The sequence below is a fragment of the Histomonas meleagridis genome (assembly GCF_020186115.1).
Source record: "Histomonas meleagridis strain 2922-C6/04-10x chromosome Unknown contig_11, whole genome shotgun sequence".
NCBI classification, from domain to species: domain Eukaryota; phylum Parabasalia; order Tritrichomonadida; family Dientamoebidae; genus Histomonas; species Histomonas meleagridis.
The window spans coordinates 488,384-513,211 of NW_027150754.1; the positions used below are offsets into that span (position 1 = coordinate 488,384).

At 29.7% G+C, this 24,828-nt stretch overlaps 4 protein-coding genes across 4 annotated transcripts; 2 read left to right on the forward strand and 2 right to left on the reverse strand.

Moving 5' to 3' along the window:
• Positions 1 to 3,257: 3,257 nt before the first annotated feature.
• Positions 3,258 to 7,373, forward strand: GO595_000744 (uncharacterized protein; the record flags this gene model as incomplete). Its single annotated transcript, XM_067920905.1, has 1 exon — positions 3,258 to 7,373. The coding sequence occupies one exon, from the start codon at positions 3,258 to 3,260 to the stop codon at positions 7,371 to 7,373; it is 4,116 nt and encodes a 1,371-aa protein (XP_067779213.1).
• A 6,616-nt stretch (positions 7,374 to 13,989) lies between these two features.
• Positions 13,990 to 15,135, reverse strand: GO595_000745 (actin; the record flags this gene model as incomplete). Its single annotated transcript, XM_067920916.1, has 1 exon — positions 13,990 to 15,135. The coding sequence occupies one exon, from the start codon at positions 15,133 to 15,135 to the stop codon at positions 13,990 to 13,992; it is 1,146 nt and encodes a 381-aa protein (XP_067779214.1).
• A 1,778-nt stretch (positions 15,136 to 16,913) lies between these two features.
• On the reverse strand, positions 16,914 to 18,878 carry GO595_000746 (papain family cysteine protease domain containing protein; the record flags this gene model as incomplete). Its single annotated transcript, XM_067920927.1, has 1 exon — positions 16,914 to 18,878. The coding sequence occupies one exon, from the start codon at positions 18,876 to 18,878 to the stop codon at positions 16,914 to 16,916; it is 1,965 nt and encodes a 654-aa protein (XP_067779215.1).
• A 944-nt stretch (positions 18,879 to 19,822) lies between these two features.
• Positions 19,823 to 22,954, forward strand: GO595_000747 (STE/STE11/CDC15 protein kinase; the record flags this gene model as incomplete). Its single annotated transcript, XM_067920938.1, has 1 exon — positions 19,823 to 22,954. One exon carries the CDS (start codon positions 19,823 to 19,825, stop codon positions 22,952 to 22,954), a length of 3,132 nt encoding a protein of 1,043 aa, XP_067779216.1.
• Between the last annotated feature and the right edge of the window lie 1,874 nt (positions 22,955 to 24,828).

Sequence of the window (24,828 nt, forward strand, 5' to 3'; positions counted from 1 at the left end):
CTGATCCAAATTCATTCAATTATTTTTTTGAGATCATAACATCCAACCCAGTGAGTCCAGAAATAACAGAAATAATATCACAATATGGTCGTGCTATATTTTCACATTTGGTCAAAAAAATCCCATATTTGGACCCAAATGTCAAACTTGCTTTTGGCCAAAATATCTTGAATGTAATGATAGCTATATATAAATCTTTTCCTGATCTAACTATGCAATGTTTAAGTGGGTTTAAATTTTTATGCGATTTTCCAAGAATAAATGTCTCAAATATTGGAATGCTTGGCATATCCAAAATACAAAATCCCACAACAGATGAAGAATTTTTTATTGGTCTCAAACTTTATAAGTATGCAATTATGAAAAATTATAATACCAAATTTTTAATGGAATTAGAGCCCCAACAGTTTTATGAAATTAAATCATTATTCCAACCATATTTCGATAAAATACTTGATCCAAATTTTTTTGTTAAATGTCGATATATCTTCAAATTCTTTTATAACATACGATTTAACATATCCAAATTTATATTTTTTGATGGCACAGACAAACCAATTGTAATGTGGTTAGTTGAATTATTTCAACTTTTTTTAAGTTTTGATTGTCCAATTAAGGATGATGATTTCTTATTACTTGTTCAATCTGCGTTTAAACTATTTCATATTATCTTACAAAATGAACATAACAAACCCTTTTTTGAAGAAAAGCAAATTATGAAAATGTGTTCACCAATTGTATATCAAATGTTATTACGTGCGCCAATGTTATGTAATCCGAATGTAACATATTTTGATGTATGTGGGACATCTATAAATGTCATAAATATTATTGCAGATCAACAATTTTGTTATGAACATATTAAAGAATTACTTTTAATGTGTTTATATTATGTACAAATTGATCCAAAAGATGAAGAAGAATTTAAAGTTAACCCTCAAAAAAATATCGAAATAGCATATATCGAACATAAGTATACTAATAGTTATGCTCGAACTACAACAATTGCATTTTTCGAAAAAATAATAAGATTTTTCGAAAATGATATTTTTCGGTTTTTAAATATCTTTTTCGACTTTTGCAAAGACAAAATTTCAGAAGGATTTTATCGTTTGCTCATTTGTGTATTAAAATTTGTTTCAACAATTTTTAATCAATTAACAGGTGACACGAAAACATTTCTTCACGAAACATTACTTTTTTTGTTTTCAAATGACAGTTCTTCAATTCTAACCAAATATTTAGCGTTTTCTTATGGAAGTTACTTTTTAACAGATGAAATAAGATGTTATTTAGTTAATATCGCAATGGATTTAGCAAATTTGGATATGTTTGTGTATACTTTATATTGTCAAATCCTTAAACATATATTTAATGTAAAAGGTCAAACGAAGTTTTTATCAGATGAAAATATTTTACAATTGTTCGAAAATCATAACAAATGTTTAACTGATGCGTTTACAAAAGTTTACGTGAAAATATTTTCCGAAGCTCCACAAAGACTTCAAGCAATTAATTTTCGTGTATTAAACAATGCTTTAAACGAATGGGAAGCATTATTAAATACACCCGAAATAAATCAAGCTTCTTATTCGAATCTAAATTTCGACCAAAAAGTTTGGGCATATTGTAAATTGTTCTCACAACAAGCTTTAATTGATGGAATTGTTTTCCCTTTTAAACAATTATCGATTTTAATTTATAACTCTTTGGTCAATTTATCATTAACTCAAGCTATTGGAGACTTCATGACGATAATAACAAGCTCGTTCAAAGTAAAGGTGTTTAAGGAAGGAATTAACTTTTTCTTTGAATTGATATATAAACTTTTGTTAAAATTAGATAATTGTTATTATGAAGATATAGTGACGCCACTTTTTGCTTTATTTCAGAATCATTTGAATGATTTACCTCACCTCCACCTCATCAATGAAATAATTCAATTTCTTATTGGCTTGATTACACCGCAAAGTCAAAAGCTTTTTACTGAGGATTATTTGGTGATTGTTCGCTTACTTTGTAGGTTTTTCCAAGCTGGTTTTAATATTAATATGGAGCTGATTACCAACTCATTAAATCAACTTAAGGAAATTGATCAATATATTTATTTGATGTTATTAATTGAAGTTAATTGTTCAAAAATGCTTAGGAATAACGAACCAATTGTTCTTCCATTAGATTATCTGCGTGATTGGGCTAAATTATGCCTAAGTGGTTTCATGATTAACGAATATTATCGAAGAATTTCAATATTCGGTTTGAGTTTTTATATAAATAACTCGCAGCAAATAGGAATTAATTTACAAGAAGTGATAAACAATTTGATTTTGAATACGTTTGAATATAACAAAGAATTTTTAAATGGAAAATATGTGAGATATATCGACGATGATTATATTTCCCCTTTCGAAATCCTAGCGCCTGAGCCAGAGGGCTTCGTGCACGAAAATATTGACGAATTAGAAAATGTATGAAATAAAAACTTTGCAATTTTAAATTTTTTGTACTTCAAATGAAATTTGTCTATTAGTAGACACTGCCTTTCTATTTTTGTCTTAACAAACTAAAAAAAAAATACTTTATCAATGATAACATCTTTGCTAGATAAAGTGGTTTACCATCAAATGAGATTCAAACACGCTTTTCAGGTGTTGTTCAAAATATTTTTCCAATATCACCTGATATATTTAAGAGTATAATCCCTTCATCTTTTGTGATTTTTCTGAAACTTTATCAAATAAAATATTGGTATTAATATTTTTTTTTGAAAGAAAAATAAAATTGTTTTTCATAAAATTGAAAAAAAATTCAAACAAGTCTTAAAGAAAAATAAACACCTTTTGGTTGTGATTTTAAATAGATCATGCTTCATGTTTTTGGTGATCAATATATTTTTAAAAAAATTTTACTTATGATTAATCAACTCATATGATGTCAACGTCGATCACACATTCCCTTAAACGGTGAGAAGGAATTTTTCATTAATGAAGTTCAAATTTGTGTATCACAACCATTCCGGTGAAATCCTCCGCTCATGTTTTGAATCACTTTTTTTTGTGTGTAAAAATCCGACAGAGCTTTTTAACAGGTTTATAGATAATTCGAGCGAAAATGGCCGAGTACGATATAAAATGTGTTCAATTTCCCAGGTTTTTGAGGTACCCTATGTAACCGAAAAAAATTTGGACCCGATTCGAAATTGAGAGGGATCGCTTCAAAAAGCCTGACCCAAAAAATGACTTCATTTTTTACAAGATATGTCTTCAAAGCAAAACAATTCAAGATTTAAAAGCGTTGTAGAGGTATTAGTCAAGGAAAAGGTAAAGTCTAGGAAAAGTTTAATCGAATTTTTATGCAAATCACAATCAATAAGAACCGAAATTCCAAGTCTTTTCAAAACACTTGCTAAAAGCGAGAAAAAATATAGGGAGGAATATATATTACTGATATGTGAGCTTTTAAGTGAGATAATTCAAACTTATACCCCAGAAGAACAAGTTCAATTTGCAATCCAAATTTCACAATTTCCAAATTATGTAACACGTTATGACACGTACATGAAAATAGTTGAAGCTGTCAAAAAGATGACTCCAAAGAGTGATAGTGCTGAAGATGTTTATTACAGAATTAATGAAAAGAGTGGGCCTTTTAAAGTTATTGTAGTCGCTGCGTTAAGTGAACAACTTTCAGGGCTTCAACACCGTTGCTTAAATGAGATTAGTTCCAAGTTAACATCAAATATTCCAGCACAATTTATCCTTGCTTTCTTACATATCCTTAGTTTTATTCCAGCCGAAGAGGTGTCACGCACTGACTTTTCACCTGAGAAGCTCAAAGTTACAGTTAATGATTTATTATCACGAAATACAGATTTAGATAACAAAACTGTCCTTCGTCTTCTTCTTGATCTTCATAAGATATATCCCGGTGAAGAATTCTGTGGGTTATTTACGAACAATGCAGTACAAAATCTTAAGAAATTATTAGTATCGACAAGAGACTATGATTCATATTTCTTTAATCTCTTTGAAATCCTTCCATCGCAATCAAGTAATCCCGAGTTTACAGTTGCCACACAAATATCATCATTTCTTGCACCATTGTCATCACTTGTCAAATCATATGACGATCCAATACTTGAAAAAATTTATTCATTTATACTTCCACGTAAGAGTGACAGTGTCTTTAATAACACATTTATCTTATTAACCACAAAAGCAGATACATATAGAGCATCATTAATGATTGGCATTAAGACAAGGTTATTATATGAAAATAATACGCTTTATGAGAAATGTTTTCCATCAGTTGCAAACCCAGAAACGTCAGGCATCATGTTAGATTTCATACCAAAAGCTATTGAAGAAGGGTTAATCTCGACGAATAATATTGGAACTACTATTAAAGCAATCATTGCAGTTATTGAAAATGAGAAATTAATATATCAAACAGAAATTCAAGAGAACTTAAATAAGGCGCTTGATTTATTAATTGATAATTATCATTTAAATATCATCGAAGCATTCATTAAAGATGTAACACGAATTAATTCAATTGATGTAATTAATAAACTTGTTAAATTAAGTTTGGATCATTTCCCATCAGATGAAATTATAACAGAAAAGTTTAATCAAGTCGATTACTTTAATTTAGTTACATCATTCTCACGATTTGTTACATCGAGACATTTTGAAGAAGATAAACAAAACAATATGTTAGAATTAATACTTAAGTTATCAAACATCTTAGTAAGTTCTACTAATGAAGTTGTACCTGATTTACCAATTACTGTTAGTAATTATTTAACATTTTGTATTCCATCGAATGTTAATTCAGCATTTATAGGTAATGCATATAAGTTATTAGAAACAAATAAATCATTTGTAATTGTATTATCTACAATTAGTAAACCTTCTTCATCAGAGAAAAAGAAAATCGATGATGCAGTTGGTTCATTAATTAATCATATTGATCTTTATGCGATTTATTATTCTTCAAGTATCGCTTATAATTCACATTCATTTTCACAATTATTAAAGAATTCTAAAAATAATAAAAATGGAATCATTAATAAGAAATCAAGTCAATTAGCTAAATGTATCTTAGCTACAATTACTTATATACTTTATAATCTTTCATCTGGTTCATGTAAGAAGAATTTGGATAATAAAAACATATTAAAATTGATTTATCAAGCAACGCCAAAAGAAAACTTCAAAATAGTACAAGATGAAGTCTGTGAAATGGTTAATGCATTATCGAAATGTAAACAAATTGAACCAAAAGAGAAATTTGTGGTTCGCTTAATACAAAATCCAGTTTTCTTCGAATATATACCAGGTTTATTATCTAAAGTTAAACCAAAAGATGGAATATTTGCATTAGCAGTTCGTTCGTGGATAATTCGTTATATTTCTAACACTATATCGAAAGATAAATCACAACGAATTTTAGAGATGTTATTAGGCTATTTAAATAGTCCTAAAGCACTTGAAATCTTCATTGAAACTATTATGCCATTTTTACAAAAAGAAGAAAATGTAATCGAAACACTTAAATTAAGTATATTTGTATCACAATATTGTATTGAGAATGGTATTAAATATCATTGTGATCCTACTAATTTAATATTAATTACATGTAGTCCATGTTTATCATTAAATGATGATACAAGAATTGTAGCTACAACATTCTTTGTTACTATATTTGAGTTAAATGATTTTAGTGAATCATATAAAAGTGATCAACCAGCATCAGAAGTGAAAGTAATATTTGTTGAATTATTCCAAAAAATATTCGAAAAGATTCTCGCTCCAATATCAGTTGGAATATTTGAGAAAATCGTTGATAAGTCAGCTTATACATTATCTGATTTATTAATGATGAGAGTTATAGTATTATTATATCATGCAGAGTTATTAAAGTCGAAGAAGATGCCATTAGAGAAAATACTTTTGTTTAAGCCACAAAAATCTGATCCTGAAAACACAGAACAAATCCATAAAATCATTTTATGTTTTGCAGAAAACCAAACAAAAGCATTTGTACGATATATTTATCAAGCGCCAATTAATGAAGTTGTTGTTAATTGTATACCTAAAATCTTCCAAAACAATAAAATCAGAGATTTGTTCTTAGAAGAAATGATATTATGTACTGCCGAAATCAAAAAAGCTTCAACGGCAAGTTCTGGATTTAAGATATTATTAGATTTAATACCATTAAATTTGAATGGCGACTTTAATGGAATATTAATAACATTATTATTATTATGGTATGGAATATTATTCTATGATAAGAACATTAAAAACGAAAGTATTAACGCATCACATCTTAAAGATATATCTGTTAACTTCGGCGCAATCACACGAACTAAAAACATTAATTTCTCTGTCGAATCATTGAACTCATTAATTACAACTGTACAATATATTGTCGAAAACATTTTATATATGGAATTCTCACAAATCGAATTATTAATTAAAAGCTTCCAAAAGGCAACAGCTGCAAGTAATGAAGCGACATTTATTATCACCGGAATTTTGTTTTTGGAATTCTTCTCTCGGTTCACTGCTTATTCGGCACAAAACGCAAAACAATTACAAACGGAAATCATCGAAATCATTTCAGGAGCTTTCGAACATGGCCGTGGCTTAGGCCTACGAATGATATCTTGTGCATTTAACAATCGAATTGATATAAATGGATTCTTGAAAATGCCAGAAAACACTCGTCTAATAATCTTCAAAAGTGTCAACAATTCGATACTTGAAAAGATTTCAAATTATTTGGATGAAACTGCGAATTTGTTCTGTTGGATGTTATATCCGATTTTCGACATTTTGCCACAAGATAATATTATCAATTTTCAGACGACCATTCAAAAGATCTTTGAAAAAGTTCCACTGACCTCTGAAATTTTGAGGGCAATTTTGTTCTTGGTGAATAAGGAAATTCATATAATAGAAACTACAACGAAAAAGGCGAAGTTGTCATATGCAAACTTGTTAATATTAAGTATTAAAGGTAAGAAAGAAGAAAATGATAACTTAATATTCGATATACTGAAAAGCATCTCGAAGACTGAAGACGAATTCGGAGTAATTAATTTCATTTTGGAACAAATTAAAGGAACAAACGAACTGAAGACAATTATCGCAGAGTTCTCAAGCGGTATACAGATTGAGGCAGTGACGCCAAGAAGATATAACTATATGCTGGCTCTGTATGCCAAGAAAGCAGAGTACCACAGCGACAAGAAAGACGAGTTCAAACATTTCGTGTCAACAATGTTCAAGTTGACAATCGGTTTGTCTGGTATGCCACAGCACCCATGTCACGAACTCGCTCTTGACTCCATACTTAAATTGTAAAAAATAAATAAAAAAAAATTAATTTTAAAATATTTCGATTTTGTACAAAATTTGTGGTTTTCATATTGGAAAAAATGGAACAAAATGTGCAGTGGGCGCACCAACGTTTGGATTAAATAAGATCTGTTTATGATTAAAAACAATACAAATTCGTTTGTGCAAATAGTCAGATTTAGAATGAACATAAATAAAGAATTAAGCCGTTGTCTTTTATTTAGAATTGTGATAAGAAACCAGATTTAGATGTGGCATTAGTCATATATCACGCCATAGATGATTGATATTACATCATTTTCAACAAGTGATAACAAAATATTTTATTTTCATGATATGTAAATTAAAATTTTTTAGGTTTGTTTGTTTCGAAATTTTTTAAGTGGGGTCAATAATGGAAATACTTAAATGTGGGATACTCTCAATAGATTATTTTTCTTTGTGAAGAAAATCTTTTTCTTTTTTAGTTTTTCTGTATAAACAAAACAACAGGATGAAAACAATTATTATAATACCAAGTATTGTACAAAATATGATTGGTAAAATCAAGCCAATATTGTCATTTTGTACATTACATTTTCTTTTTAAATGATCAGTAAGTTCGATATTAATACCTTTCCAATAATTTTCACTACAATTTGTTCCTTTACAATCATATTTATAATTACTCTTACTATAATAGTCTAAACAAAGACTAATGTTATCTATTGTTGTAGTTGAAAAAATATTTTCATTAAATGTGATTGGTGATGACATTGATAACATAAGATATTTTAAACTTTTACAATTCTCAAATATTTTTGTTGCGTTTTCAGATACTTCTCGTAAAAATATTAAAGATAATTTTCCTAAGTTTGTACATCCTGAAAAATGTCCATCTCCGTCAAATTTAGAAACAGGTAAATCAAGACTTTTTAATCCTGTACAATTCATAAAACAATATGCTGGAAGTGTGGTAACTTGAGGAAAACTAACTTCAATCAAACTAATACAACCCGTAAACATAAAATTGACAAGACGCGTTGTTATATCTAAACTAAGTGATCTTAATGATGTACAATTTAAAAATGTAAATCTACCATAGAATTCAATTATTAATGCAAATTCAAAACCTGAATCAGATTCATTCATCGATTTGAATTTTGGCATATTAATATTTCGTAAATTTCGGCAGTTATGAAACAAATAACTTTTCGTGGTTTCCAAATTTTGTAATGATACATTTTCAAGACTTTGAATATTCCTAAATAAACCTCTTGGTGAATTTACAAGAGAATTATTTTTAGTGAATTACAATTTTTTGCGATTGGTCCTTGCGTTTTTGGAGTTACACTAACAAAATTAATTTTTGATAAGAATATTTATGTTTTGTTAAATATAACAATATAATGTTAATATTAAGAAAATAAAAGTAATATTAAATATTAAGCTGCAAAGGAAATATAAAAATTATTTTTTAGTTTCAAGATATCTTTATTTGAAAAGAAGATTTGTCTCTGGTCAACATTTACTCAATTCCTGAATCCGAACACACATTGTCAATTGTTGGGCCATTTCCTTTCTTGTCTAAAAAAAGTATGTTTTAATGCTCTGATGAATCCAATCCAGCTCATCTGACAATGAGGATTTGATTACCTGAGCACCTTTACTAAAATCTAACACATAGAATTATAAAAAAAAATTAATTTTTATTTGCTAGAAGTTATAATTTTAATCATCGGACTTTCTCAATAAACAACTGTTGAACACGATCATATCTTTGTTTGTTTTGTTTTATTTTTATAGATTTAATAAATCAAATTAATTTTTTCAATAAATCAAATTTTCTGAGTTTAATTAAAACAAGCGATACAACTTCTCTCTTCTTCATCTCTTTGAGCTTTGCTTAATTTTTTTTAAAACCAATTTTTATAAAAATTACTTTAATTAAAAAATAACACTCTATATTTGTATAGCCAAAGCCAACCAAACAATGACCAAAAAACATGTTTTATTTATAAAAATGGTTTGAAAGAGCGCTTTAAAGAAATTAATGTGATGATCATTTTTTCTTTCCTTTTCTGTGGAACTCCATAAAGTGAAGGAATAACAAAAACAAGAAATGGAGCAAAAAAGATGTCAAAAGAAATACCAAGAAAAACTCGATTTTCGTCATAGTAGCAATAAATCTGTGTTTGATTAACTTAACGTTCATTCAAAATACGTTAAAAACCAATGGAAGAAAATAAAAACAATGAAACAACATCAAAGAAGAGCCTATTTTCTATCCAAGTTGATGACGTTATCATGCAACGTATATTCAAAACATTGGAGGATGAAATAAAAAATTTAACAAAAGAATTATCAGAAGTTAAGTCAGAATTAAAACAGTTTGCAACAAAACAAGATGTTAGCTATCTCTCTGAAAGAGTAGTAGATCTTCAAATTAAAACAGATGAATATTCAACAAAAGTCAATGAAAACATAACAACATTATCCGAAGAATTCACAAAATCGCTTAAAGAGACAAAGCAAAACTTCGACGACCAACTATCGGATGCTATTTTTTCTGTGAATAATGCAGTTCGAGCCCAAAACTCCTTAATTGAAGAAAAGATCTTTTTTATTTCTCAACCATCAATTGAATTTGGAGCAATAAAATCCGATGTTTCTCAACTTAAGAAAGATAACCTAGAGCTTAAATCACAAAATGAGAAGATACAAAATTTTTTTTTCTCATTTGTAAAAGACATGAATATTGAATCAGGATCTCAATATACACTTCCTTCAGTTATACAATATGCCACCAAAGAAGATCATGAACAAATCGCTAAATTAAGTACTGCATATGATGAATTTGAATCTAAAATTAAATCATTTTCACAAAGAATTGATATGTTAATTGGTCCTGAAGTAAAAAAGCTTCCTGAATATGGTAAAGCTAATCGATATCCATCAAGTGAAAAACCTAAAATACCAACACTTCCATCACCGAAATCATTTTTTGATTATTTTGAATATCTGATGAAACTTGCACCTTCCATCCAAAAAGTTTTTAATTGTTTTTATAGACAAATAAACAAAATCAATGAAAAGATGAACGATGAAAGTGAAAGGATATCTCAATTTAAACAAATAGATCAAGCAATAAATAAAATGTATTCAATAAAAGACGAATTTGATAAAAAATTGGATGAAGCAATTAATCAAAATCAACTAAAAGAAATTTCTAAAAAGGTTAATAATATGGAAGACAAATTTGTTGAAAAATCTTTATTCAATGAAATTAGATCTATTGTCGATGAATTGCCCTCAAAATATGCTACAAGAGAAGAATTAGATGAGGTAACAAATGATTTTCATGCTTCATTAAATAATATAATTAATAATTATGATCAAAAATTTGAATCACTTTCATATAAAAATGATTCTTTACCCGCAATTGCAGCTGTTTCTCCAAGAGGCAAAGCTTCGTTTAATATGATATATGGTGGATATGATACATCTCCTAGAGATGGGCCTAAAATAATTAGAGTTTCTAAAAATAAAATAAAAAAAGAAGAAATTGAAGAAGTAGGAAAATCACCTAGAAGAACTCCTCGAAATCCAACAAGGGTTCAACTTGGTGAAGATCAATATTCATTACAGAAACAACCAATTCATGGGGTTTCAAGAATTATATGATTTTTATTGTTAAAACTTATTAGATTTGTTTTTTTTATAATTTTTTTTTTTAAAATTGCATCGTTATATAAACCGTTAAAAGTCAACAAATGAAATCAAGCCAACAGGATTTCATAGAAGGACCAATTTTCAAAACATATTTCCCACACCTTCACGAACTCCAACTTGGCGGGACATTTACAATATTTATTAAAGAACATTCAGCTGATGAAAATCGTGGCATCCAACCAGCAACTACAAGTTTCATTTGTTCTCTTTTTGGTCCATTTTTATCAGCAACTCTTCAGCGTTCAAGCAATTATGGAAAACATCCATTTTTTCATAATTATCATTTATTTCTTCCTCACTTTATGGCAGCTACTACTAAAGGAAATATTTCAATCCACCTTGTACCAATTCATCCTGATGTAATGATTGAAATTGTAATTACTTTTGCATCAATTCCACAATGTTTAGAATGGTATAATGCAATAAAAAAAATTGAAAAAATAATAAATGACTTATCCCATGTCCCAAACAAAGTAGCACTTCCAGTTAAATGTATTAAGTATAAAATGAGAAAGATTACACAAAAAAATATGGAAATTGTTATCCAAGGATTAAATTCCAAAATCATTTTTGATGATCCTGAAAAAGGTACTGATTCTCGCAAGTCTATTCCTCTTAATTATAAGACTTCAGCTCTAATTCCATACAATCATTGTGATTTTCTTCTCGAAGATTATTTTGTATCATTTTACATTAAAAACCATTCAAAGCCCATTAAGTTCATTGTCTTTGAATCTAAAGATATGTTATATGCATTTTTTACCATTATTCATGTTATTATTTATCAACAGATATTAAACCACAGAAAATCATCTAAACCAATATACTTTTTTGCTAAGCCCATTCCTCAGCCAAACAAAGATCTTGTTTTTTCTGATATTGTTTTCACTAGTTTAAATAATCATAACTTCCAATCACAAGTTGAATACAAATGCACAGCTGATCCATACCTTTTTTCTAAATACCCTGTTGTTCCATCTAAAGCTTCAAAAGATCTTCAACTTCTTTCGTTTGAACATGAAATCCAACGGCGGTTAATAATCGTCAAACCACCCCAAACAAACGGTCGCGCTCCAATTCAAAGAACATCACAATCAAATTTTCAACATTTTTCATCATCATCTTTTGAAGATCAAATGTCACTTCTTCGTTCCAATTATCCAGATAATATTCCTCAATATAATTTAAAGCCATCTAGCAAACTTCCATTTCATATCTTTTCCAAATTTGATTCATTAATTTTAATGAAATCATCGAATGAAATCTTAAAATCTTTTTTTTCTCGATCAGAGATACGACCAGAGATACGACAAATCTGTAATATGTTAAATTATCCATGTCCTCCAATTGTTGAGCATGCGATAGGTGAACAAATGATATTTCAAATCACATCTTCGATATCAGATTTACCGAATTCATTTCAAATGAATGATCCTAATTATATTCGTTTATGTTCATTAATTTCATCATTATTCTTTGAGTATAATTCCAATGATTCAGTTGTACCAATCATTAAACAATTAATCGAAAACAACAATGAATTAAATGATTTGTTTCCAATGGGATTAACAGCATTTCAATCAGTTACGTTATTTATCTCGCGACTTTTTTTTAAGAATCGTTTTAAAGATTTTTATAATTTAATCCTTGCGAACTTTGAATGGAGAAACAAAAACTTTAAATCATTTTCATGGATTTGTGATGTATCATTTCTTGAGTTACTTTATTCAGCAATCATTCCAATTAATCAAAAGACATTTATTAAAGGAAGTTTCAACATATCATTGATACCTGAGAAGCCGATTTTTATTGAGCGCAAAGATACTATCATTCATAGCATCGTTAAAACTATACAAACACAAGTTCGACAAGGAACTAGTAATAATGTATTAAATGAAATGATTGCGCGCATTATAATAATACTCTGCGATTTGTTCTCTGATGGTTTCATTGCACCTAAAACAGCAATTTTGCCGCAGCTAAGAAATGGTTGGTATTGTTTATGCGTTGCAAGTAAATTGCAAATACAATCGCCTGAAATAGTAGCACTAAAAAGAGCTGTCGACGAGGCGATAATGAGCGATAGAGAGAACCCACGAGAGCTAATGATGATGGCACTGAACATGGGATTCAAGTGCGGAATGGTGGCGCCGTGGATAATTTATATGGCGGTGGCGGCAAAGGAGAACGAATTATATGAAAAAGATGCGGATTTGATGAACGATCAATTGGTGACTTCGGTGGCCGACTCATTGTATTATATATCGAATTTGTTGGTGGAAATGACGAATGAGGAATTGTTTGAAATTGTAAAAAACTTTTAGAAATAAATAAATTATTTTGTGTTTTTATATGTAGTTTTAAACAAAATGTTAATGATTTTTATGAATAAAATATTCACAAATATAGACTGCAGTGAAAAACTTGTAGACCGACACCTTAATATAATCCATGTTTTCATTGTAGCATTATTCATAGACAATATATTTAGTAATATATATGCTAAATAAATTTTCTTCAATTTAACTTTGTTATTTTCGTAATATTCCTATTTTTTACTCATTTTACTATGGATGGAGGAAACACAAAAAAAAATTTCACGATTTTCTTTACATATTTCAATTAATTCATATTTTTGGGACGGAATATATGTTAAAATTTATGATTTATCTAAAATTTTGATGTCGATCTACAAGTTTATCACTGTAGTCTTTTAAGATTGACATTATGTGAAACATCCAATCAAATAACACCTTTTCATGATTACCTATTAGACAAGCACAAAAAAAGACACCAAATATTCATATTCATAGTGATATAACTGTACGAAAATTATATTAAATATTTTAATAGAAAACAATTTATATGCACAACGGAAATGATTATTACGTGAGAAAAATATTTATTTCGTTTATTTTGCATAAATTGGTTGGCCTTTGGCATTGATAGCCTCTGTTCCATTTTCTTTATATTCCTTATTCGACACTATAAAATTATTAAAACTTGTACACGAACCCATAATCGAGCCTCCGATCCAAACAGATTCGACTTGGTCTTTATCAGCCTTTACATTAATTTTCATTTTATTGTTTGTTAACTTCAGAAGTTCATTTTCGATTCTTTTTGCGAAACCTTTTAATTGCATTGAACCTCCGGAAAGAATTACATTATAGTATAGATGCTGTGGGATATTACCTTCGCATGTACTAATTGAATCATAAATTGTTTGTGAAATTCCGTCAATTTCGAACCCATTAACATATGGCGTAAATAAAAGTTCACCGCATTCATACATTTCTTTTCCAATTGTAATCTCTTTTCCATTATCAAATCGATGCGTAATGTTTTCGACAGCAGATTTCGAAGTGTCATCAGTTGATACATAGCAATATTTCTCTTTGATTTCATTAAGTTCAAGATATTCATTGATTGTTTGGAATCCGGGAGAATGTTTGTTGAGAAGCTTTCGAAGATAACATGTGACATCGCGCCCTCCTAAGTCAAGTTTCTTTGCGCCTGAAGTTAAAACGTAGCCATTATGTAATGGAAGAACACTTGTGATCGAATCACCACATAAAACTGTTACACATGATGTACGACCATTTGCATTGTATGCAAGAAAGTTCGAATTAAGAACAGAAAAGTTTGGAACATTAAATTTCTCATACATGATTTGGCAAAAATACTCACGACTTTTCCTGCTGTATGACTTAGACCTGAACATTGGTTCGGAAAATAGAAAGTTGTAGTCAGAGATTTTGACATCATGGAAAAGTACTTTCAAAATATAGTCAAGATATTTTTCCATATCATTCCAGTTTGTAACAACACCACGTTGAACAGGAGACCAAAGATCAAGAAGGCCTGAGTTATAAATTGCTTCATCGCCAACATAGATATCTCTCATCTTGACAACTTGATACAATAATACTTTTGGATTTTCTTTCGTATCACCAAGGATTGTGGGGACAATATGCTTTGGGGCTTCTTCTCCAGCAAAACCTACACGAGTATTTGCTGAACCAATATCAACCACAATGGTTTTGTCTTCCTCCATTGCACAAGGTGGAAAGCTTTTTGAATACATTCAAATTTCAAATTGTATCGCAAAAAAGGAACGGATTGAATGGCTGTAAAACATTTTGAAAGGTGAAAACCGTTGTCATAAATTTTTTTTGGTGGATGCGAAATCCTCGTAATTAGTTCCAGGATTGTGATTATCTTAAGTGCAACTTAGAGAGGTTCGGCCGAAGGCCTTCTGTCTATACTCCGCAATTATTTTTGTACATGGAAGGCGGCTGCTCCTGCAATGACGATATCGGAGCATGATTTACATCCAAAAGTCAACCGTTTAATGATCCATTTCCCGATCATATGATATAATTTGGCGTCATTTTTAAATTCAACAAAAAGGATTAGCTAATCCTCAATAAAAAATGAAGAATAGTAATTAAAACATTAGAAAGAGCTAACCAAACATAATACAGAGTCAAAACATAAACAAATTTTAAGTTAAAAAAAAATTGAGACAATTAATATTATTTATTAAAAATCTAAAGCATACGTTTGTGGGTAAGAATTAAGTCGTACTTGCAAGTTAGTTGGGCTTTTAGATGGAGAAATATCTTGTGCTTTGAAAGCAAAGAGTAGAAATTTCGCAAGTGAATTCCAGAACGACTTTTTCATGTAATATTTATCGTTTTGACAAAATTCAATGTTATCGTTCATAAGCACCAAATGGAAAACAACACTGAAAAACAAAGAAAAGCATTAAGACATCAAATATTGGCGAATTTTCCCGGCATGTCAGCAAGCCAAATATTTGAAGAAATAAGAGAAGAAAAATTACCTATTGTGAAGATGTCAAATCTGGCGCCATTTTGTGAAAAAATTGGAATTCAAATAAAACAATTACCGCTTATACTTGGGTCATATTCAGTAAATGGAAAATCAATTACTGCTGAAAAATTTCAAAAATTTTTAGAGGATGAACTATGTTTCAATACTACAACTAATTTCAAACCAAAAGAAATAGAAACAATCGAATTACCTGTTAAACAATGGGAGATACTTAATGCATTTGTTGGAATTTTTAAAGAAAAAAAGGCAAGTTTTGGATATTCACCCAATTCAAGGTCTTTTGCTCCAAAGGAAGGCTACGTGAAAACACGGAAAATTGAAGTTACTTCAGATTGCAATGGATGTAATAATCACTGGCTTTGGATTCAAGCAAAAAGTTTGAATAGTTTCGAATATGATAATTCTAGCGTCCGACTTGCGGCGCTTTGTAAGTTTGCAGAAGAGGTTAACTTACAATTTTCAACAGAAGAATTTATTGAAGCAGTTTTTGCATTTTTAGGAGAAAGGACAGATCATTTGACATATGAACAATTTTCGAAGCTCATGAATTCTTTTCCATAATTTAAAACATTTACTGTAACAAGAATTTTTTTATTTGTTCACAATATATGGAATGTTTTTTTTTTTTTCACATTCGTACATTTGATTGTTCACATAAAGTTGGATTATTGAAATTAAATTATATTAAAGTTTTTTGTAAGCCTTTTTGAGAAGAGACCAATGGTTGAAGTGGCAAAATCATGGTTCAGGATATAATCGATGTAAAAGAATGAAATCTTATATTAGAAGATGCCACTTGAAATCAGGAATAAATAAAAATTTTTAGGATTTAGTTAAAAAACAATGAAATACATATTTGCTATACTCTAAATACAAAGTGTATTATACTTTTTAAGTTTCATGACTTTTGATAATTCTTGAGCGAAGTTTTATTAATTTCAAAGCATTAAAAAATACAAAATATTAATTAACTATTTAGAATATATATTGGTATGGAAGAGGTCCATCGAATTCAACTCTTTGTATTCTTTTAGTTGACTGCTTCAAAAGTGTATAATTATAGTTATAGTACATTGATTGTTTTTCATAAGATTGATTCGCGAAGTCGACTTGCAAATCGAACACTCTAAAGTTATCCAAGAAGTCCCAATTGATTCTCTGCATATTTTCCAATGTTTGATAAGGCAACATCCAATAACCACAGTTATAATCATCGTTAGGCACAAATGTTTCATTATAAGGTTGGAATATTTGACTCAACGCCCAAAATGGCATTGATTTGATTTCGATTTCTTTAATTTCCGATGTTTCCGAAGAGATCGAAGCCATTTTAATGTTATTAACTCCACCGGGTAATACGTCGACATCAGGGAAAGCGTCGTATTCATTTTTCCTTAATAATACATAAGTATGTAAATCATCGCAAATGTTTGATGAAGAAGATTTACATTGTAATATATCAGCGCCTTTTGTGTAGTTCTTACCACGGATTCTTTTGATGTCTGTTGAACATTTCGTATAATCGAATTTTCCATTATTTGTATTCTGTTGTATGCAATCTAATGTAGCGGGGATCCAATTAAATGGAGTTTTATGATTAGGACAAATCACTGCTTCGTTTTCTTCACTTAATTTGCCCATGAAATAATCAACTGAATGACCTTCTTGTCTCCATGAATTATGTAATATGAATCCACCTTTTGGAATATTGGCACTTAATAATCGTTGATATCGATTACGATATATCCATTCATCATTATAACCAACTAAATTCATCGCATGGCCGCCAAGTTCTGACATGTACATAGGATCAACATTACCTAAGAAAATGCCGTCTTGTTGACGTGCATCTAATTCTAATTTATAACAATATTCATTTCCATTAGGACATGGAATTGTTTTCGTTTGACATTCAGTGGTTTCTTTAAATAATGTGTTATTACATGGTAAATAATATACTAAATTAGGTAATGGTACTCCAATTCCTAACGCTCTTCCAGATTTCTTTAAAAGGCGTTTAATGTCATCAATGTTATATGCGGACTCGAAACTAACGATGTCCCATTTGAGTGGATTTTGTCCTTCTTGTAATGCATCATAAAGATTTGGACAATACATAAATTTCCAATCTGGATCATCTTCTTTTTCACGATATGGACAAACGCTTTCAGGTAAAACTGATGTTTTAGTTTCTTCCCACGCTTTAGCAAAATAGTAAAGTGATTCGATTTGTTGATCTTCAGATGAGTTTTGCATTAGACCACCATACTTACATGCTTTGACTTCGGGATACTTATGGCATTGATCGCCAAGCCATGTGAAAAATGCTTGCTTACTAAAACTAACATATTCATCTTCATCAAGAAAACCATTTAACACGCCTTTGGCATGATATTGGGATTCAAGAAGATATATCATAGAAAAACACCAACAACTGCCAATGTTCATCTGATTGGTGGGTGGAAGAATATAACTTTTGTCAACACTAAATTTGTTTGGAAGTGTTCTTCCTACGTCATCTTTAACAGTGTTAACATCGCTTTTTACAATATTGATATTGTCTTTAACATTGGTGATATTGTCTTTAACAGTGTTAATATCGCTTTTGACAATATCAATATCTTTTCTAACATTGGAAACACCAGAAGCAATATCATCAACGTTGCTTTGAACAACTACAATTTTAGAATCTGCTTTCTTAATTTGACTTTCTAGATTATTAATATCACGACTTGAGACATCGACGCTATTTTTTACTTGGTGGAGCTCGCTTTGGAGAAAGAGTATTTGTTGTTTAAGATTTGATGATTTGATGGAAAAAATCATTGAAATAAGACTCAAAACAATTGTAATAATAACAAGAACTATAATAGCAATCTTTGCTTTGGATACAGGTTTGGATTTAATCAAAGGGGTAGAAGAGTCATAGAGTGATTCCATCCCGAAAATGACCTGAACTTAAACGATGAAAATTTGAATTGATATTTCTGAACCGTGTCAAATCGGTTGCAGTCAAAAAATATTGAAATTTAAATTTAGTCGTTTTTTAAAAAACCGCTACAATGTTGCTAATCACGCTGATTTTATCATCACCACCTTCCATGTGCCAAAATAATAGAGGGGTTTGGCAGAAGAGGCAGAAGGCTTTCTATTGAATCCCTTTAAATGCACATCAGATACTCACTATCTGGAATAAATTAAGAGGATTCCAAAAAAACTCATTTTATGACAACGGTTTGCCTTTCAAAATGTTATTTTACAACCATTCAACTCGAGTTGTTCTTCACTCTTGCCGATAATTCCATTCAGTGAATCTTATGCAAGTGTAGGCTTTTTATTCCTTGCAAAACAAAGAAAATATATAACTTTGGATCTCGAAAACATTGTAGAGCTAAATTAGATATGCAATTTACTTTTATTAAATAACATGAATGCTTACCTATGAATAAAGTAACTATTTTACTCTTGTAAGTAGTTGAATTTTCATATTTTATAATCGAAAACATGGAACATTTTCCTTAAAAAGAAAATTTTTAACTTTTTGTAAAGTTTATATCGGTTTCTGCATAAAAAAACATTCAACCTCCAAAACGTTTTTTATCCTTCCAACTTTTTGATGAAAAAATTGAATAAGTTATTTTTATGAGGATTTGCGTTTAGAAGTGGTATAAATTCATAACTTTAAAAAAACATCATTGTTTTAATAATATAAAATACAATTAGAGCAAAAGCCAATGAATTGCCACATGGGATATTATTAGAATAAGAAACGAAAAGAAGAAAAGTTTTTCCAGTGATTTTCTATCGGTAATTTAAAACCATTCAAAAAATTCTATGACTTTTAACAGTTTTTGAGAAAAAGCGGATGCTAAACTGAATTTTAGATGCCTCCAAAGAGGGGACGCGGCAAGAAAAAAGCAAAGGCAAAGAAAATTATTATCCCAGACGAGAACGTAGAAGACCTTGAACCCGAAAATTTTGAGAATTACCAACTTGGTATAAAATTGGGTAAAGGTGCATTCGGAAGTGTTTATCAAGGTCTTGATGTTAACACCGGAGGCCTTGTTGCCATCAAAACTATACCTCTTTTAAAAGCAAAAGGAAACCTTGCAAGTGTTCAAAGTGAGATTGATTTAATGTCAGGTCTCAAAAACGAACATATAGTTCAATATATATGTTCTCACAAAACAAAAGACTTTCTTTACATTGTTATGGAATTTGCAGAAGGTGGCTCACTTCAACACATTCAAAAAAAATTCGCGAATTTTGATGAACATTTAGCTGCAACATACATTTATCAAGTTTTAATTGGTCTCAAATATTTGCACTCACAATCTATTATTCACAGAGATATTAAAGCAGCCAATATTCTTCTTAGTAACAACATTGCAAAATTATCAGATTTTGGAATTTCTGTCAATATTAGCGATCCAAACCAACAAGCAGACATGAACTGCCAATTGTCAGCCTATTGGTCAGCACCAGAAGCCATTAATATGGAACCAATTACAGAAAAAAGTGATATCTGGTCATTAGGTATTACAGCCATCGAAATGTTTACTGGCGCCCCACCATACTTTGACCTTGCCCCAATCCCAGCCATGTTTAAGATAGTCCAAAATCAAGAAACTCCATTACCAGATAATATATCTCCAGAATTTAAAGAATTTTTACAAGGTTGTCTTACAAGAAACGTAACTTTCCGTAAGTCTATAGATGAGTTACTTGAATCTAAATGGATTCGAAAACATATTAATATAATGTATGAATCACCAGGAATTCCTCGAAAGCAAAGCATAAAAATTTCTAGCAAGAATCTTTCTTCAGTACTTGGTGATGACAAAGCCAATGAACTTAAAATGTTCCAAGAAGATTCATCTGACATGGATGATGATTTCTTAAGTTCAGCACAACCATTAATTACATTACCACCACAGAAGAAACAATCTCTTAGCCTAGCAGATTTTGCAGAAGATGATTCAGATGACTTTGAAATTCCAAATAACATTAATTCATTAGATACTCCATTTATCCCACAAATTACTAACAACAACATGAAGCAAGCAGATTTTGCCAAACTTGATGATGAAGAAAGTCTTATTGATGATTCACAACAACCACAAGCCGATCTTGATGAATTTGCCGAAGATGATTCTGATGGCTTTGATTCTGATCCATTCCTTGATCCTCTTCCTAGTAGTCAAAGCAATCTTAAGCCGATTCTCAATGCACGCGAGCCAGTTTCCAACATCATTCAAAAATTCGAAGCTGTTTCACTTCACAATCCCAACCGTCCGGGCGAAGTCAATTTTGAGAGCGCCATGCATGCACTAGATGACATCTTTGCGGATGACAATACAGAGCAACAGAAAGAAATCGAACGTCAAACCAACTTAGTTAAGAACACAATTCAAGAGATGCATTTAATCTTGCAAACGTATGAAGAAGATGGTAATGAAGAACAACTGAAACAATCATGTGAATTAGTTAAGAACAACTTTAAGAATGAGCCATATGTTAAGAACCAACTTGCACAATATCATGGTGTCTTACCTATGGTTGAAATGATACAAACCAACAATCAAAAACTTTTAGAACTTACGTTACCATTTATCTCCACAGCTGTTAAAGATCAAACAGACATTCAAACTTCATTATGTTTATTAGGTGTATTACCATATTTATTTAATTATGTAATTTCACCAGATTTTTCCGAGTTCATACAACTTAAATCATTAAAGATATTACATAGTATATGTATTAGTCAAAAGAAACCTGTCCAAATGTTTATCTCTGCAGGTGGATTAACAAAGCTCACGTCGATTTTCGAGAATTTCCCACATAATGAACGCCCACGATTAACAGAGTTAGTTATTGATATTATTGACGCAGTATTTTCATATCCATGTCGAACTCCAAAGTTTTGTTTTGCACGTATCATGGCGCAAAGTGGAATCATAAAACATTTAGGTAATCGATATGTATCATTACCATCCGATAGTCCATACTTAGATAAGTTATGTCGAATCTTCGAGACGTTTTCTAAGGGCGACATGATAGTTAAGCGTAAGATGGCCGAAGATAAGACGTTCATTGATAACATATTCACAAAAGCGCGCTTTAAGTTCCAGCCAACAGGTACGTCAAGTCAAGGGCTGAATGATTGGAACTTATTCTTAATCATTCAAGCGATGAATAACTTAGCAATGGACAAAGGAATTGTACAATTATTATGGAAAACGAATTTGGTACAATATTTGATCGAATATTTATTGATCGATAAACGAAATATCGATCAATTCCATATGAACCCAACACTTAACACATGTTTCTCAGCTTTGTTTCATTTGTCACGTGTATTAACATCGGAATGCGTATCTAAAGTGGCGCAATTAATACCATTGATTAATTACATCCTTAAGAAAGACCTCCCATTAAAGGAAATGGCGACAACATTGTTCTTGGAATTCGTTAATACACATAGCGGTGTAAAGAAAATGAGAATTCGTCTGGAACAAAATGATGGCGTGTCAACATTGTTCTTGTTGTTGAAGAATAATAATCATAAAGAACAAATCTTGACTGCGTTCGAAGAATGGGCTGCACATAACCCTCAAATCATCGATTCATTCTTATGTAATAATAGAAAGGAGTTCGCTAATATTATTATTAACTTGTTAAAGGGCGAAAATTATACGGTGATGAATCAAGTAGTATTGAAATTAATTGGAATTTGCGATCGGTGTAAGAATTTGGCTGAAAAACTATCGGCGAATTCAAAATTGTTAAAGGCGGTTGTGAAGCAGTTGTTCAACCAAAACAACGACGCAGAATTGAGAGCATCGTTGTCAAGCTTAATTCTGACATTCTACCAGTCAACAAAAGTGCCAAAGCAATGGAATAGAAGAATTAATTTGAAGGAAATTATAGATAAGACTATAGCTGATAGCTCAATAACCGTAAGAAATATTGGAAAGTTGTTGGTGCAGGCGGACCAATTAAACTATTTCTTTTAGTGTGTAAATAATATAATGAATATCCTTTTTGTAGCGACCGTTAACTTTCGAGTGAATTCACTTCGTTGTGACTTTTGTTGGCTCAATACACTTTTTCATAGAATGACTTTTTGTTGTTTATTACATGGACGGGTACAAGAAAAACTTAAAAAAAAAAAAAACGGCACGTTTGAGCGCTCAAATTTTGTTTGCTTTTTAACGGTCGGATTTTCACGCGTCGTTAACACAAAATGTGCTTTTATTTCAATTTTCTGAACTTATCTGGCTTCGCCCTTTTTCTTATGTCTGTATATATAAAGTATGTTTTGACAGAATTACAAAACCGCTTTTTCTAATAACAAATTTTCCTATTTATCAGGAAGTTAATCTTTTTGGATTATAATATTTTTCAACAAAAATAAATACATAATACGAAACATGTTTTATATTATATGGCTTGGAATTAAGAATTAAAATTAATTTTTTAGAAATATAAATTTATTGTATTTCCATAAGTGATCTTTAAAAACTTAAAATTTTAAGTGTCTTTTTCCATATTTTGAAGCATATAAATAATACAAGTAAATCCTCTTTTAGATGCAATCATTAATGATGTCTCAAAAGAATAGAAAAACCTCCAAAATTTGTTTTAATATCATAACTTATTAATAAAATCATTAAAACAAATGAACAAATATCCTTGGCATTAAAATCAATTCCTTTTTGCTCAAGAAGTAATTTAACTATATCTGTATGACGTTCCATAGATGCGCACATTAGCGCTGTTTTAAGTAATTTAAATGATTTCCAAATATTATTTTGAAATATCAAATTATAACAAACAATATTTTATATAATAAATATATATCTTTAGCATTAATATCAATTCCTTTTTGTGCAACAAGTAATTTAACTATTTCTGTATAACCACATAAAGATGCCAAAATAAGTGCTGTTTTAATTAATTTAAATGATTTCCAAATATTATTTTGAAAAGGAAAATAATAAAAATAAATATTAGATAAAACAAATAAATATCTTTAGCATTAATATCAATTCCTTCTTGTTCAAGAAGTAATTTAACGGATTCAACCTTATTATTCGAAGAAGCATACATAAGTGCACCCCAAAATAATTAGTATAAATATCAAAAAAATTTGATGAGCTTCTAATCATTGATATAAATATCTTTTGGATTTATATCAATTCCATTTTGTTCAAGAAGTACTTTAACAATTTCTGTGTGACCTTTAAAAGATGCTTCAACAAGTGCTGTTTGAAATTTTTAAAATAATATTTAAATTGAACAAATTAATATCTTTAGCATTTATATCAATTCCTTTCTGTGCAAGTAGTAATTTTACTGTTTCTATATGACCATACCTAGATGCCATGATGTAAGAAATTTTCCTAAGAAATTCCAAATATTATTTTGAAAAGGAAAATAATAAAAATAAATATTAGATAAAACAAACAAATATTTTTGGCATTAATATCAATTCCTTTTTGATCAAGAAGTAATTTAACAATTTCAACATAATTATTCGAAGATGCAAACATAAGTGCAGTCCAAAATAATTTGTATAAATATCAAATTTTACTTAAAAATACCAAAAAAATTTTATGAACTTTTAACTATTGATATAAATATCTTTTGCATTTATATCAATACTTTCTTGTTCAAGAAGTATTTTAACTATTTTTGTGTGTCTATTACGTGCTGCAATTATAAGTGCAGTACTAAAATATTTAAGTAAATATTAAAATTTTTTTTAAAATTGTAAAATCTTAAAATAAATATCAAATATAACATTTAAACGTTTCTAGCATTGATATTTATTTTTTTATATTCAACTAATATTTTAACGACTTTATCAGATGATTCAGTGGTTGCA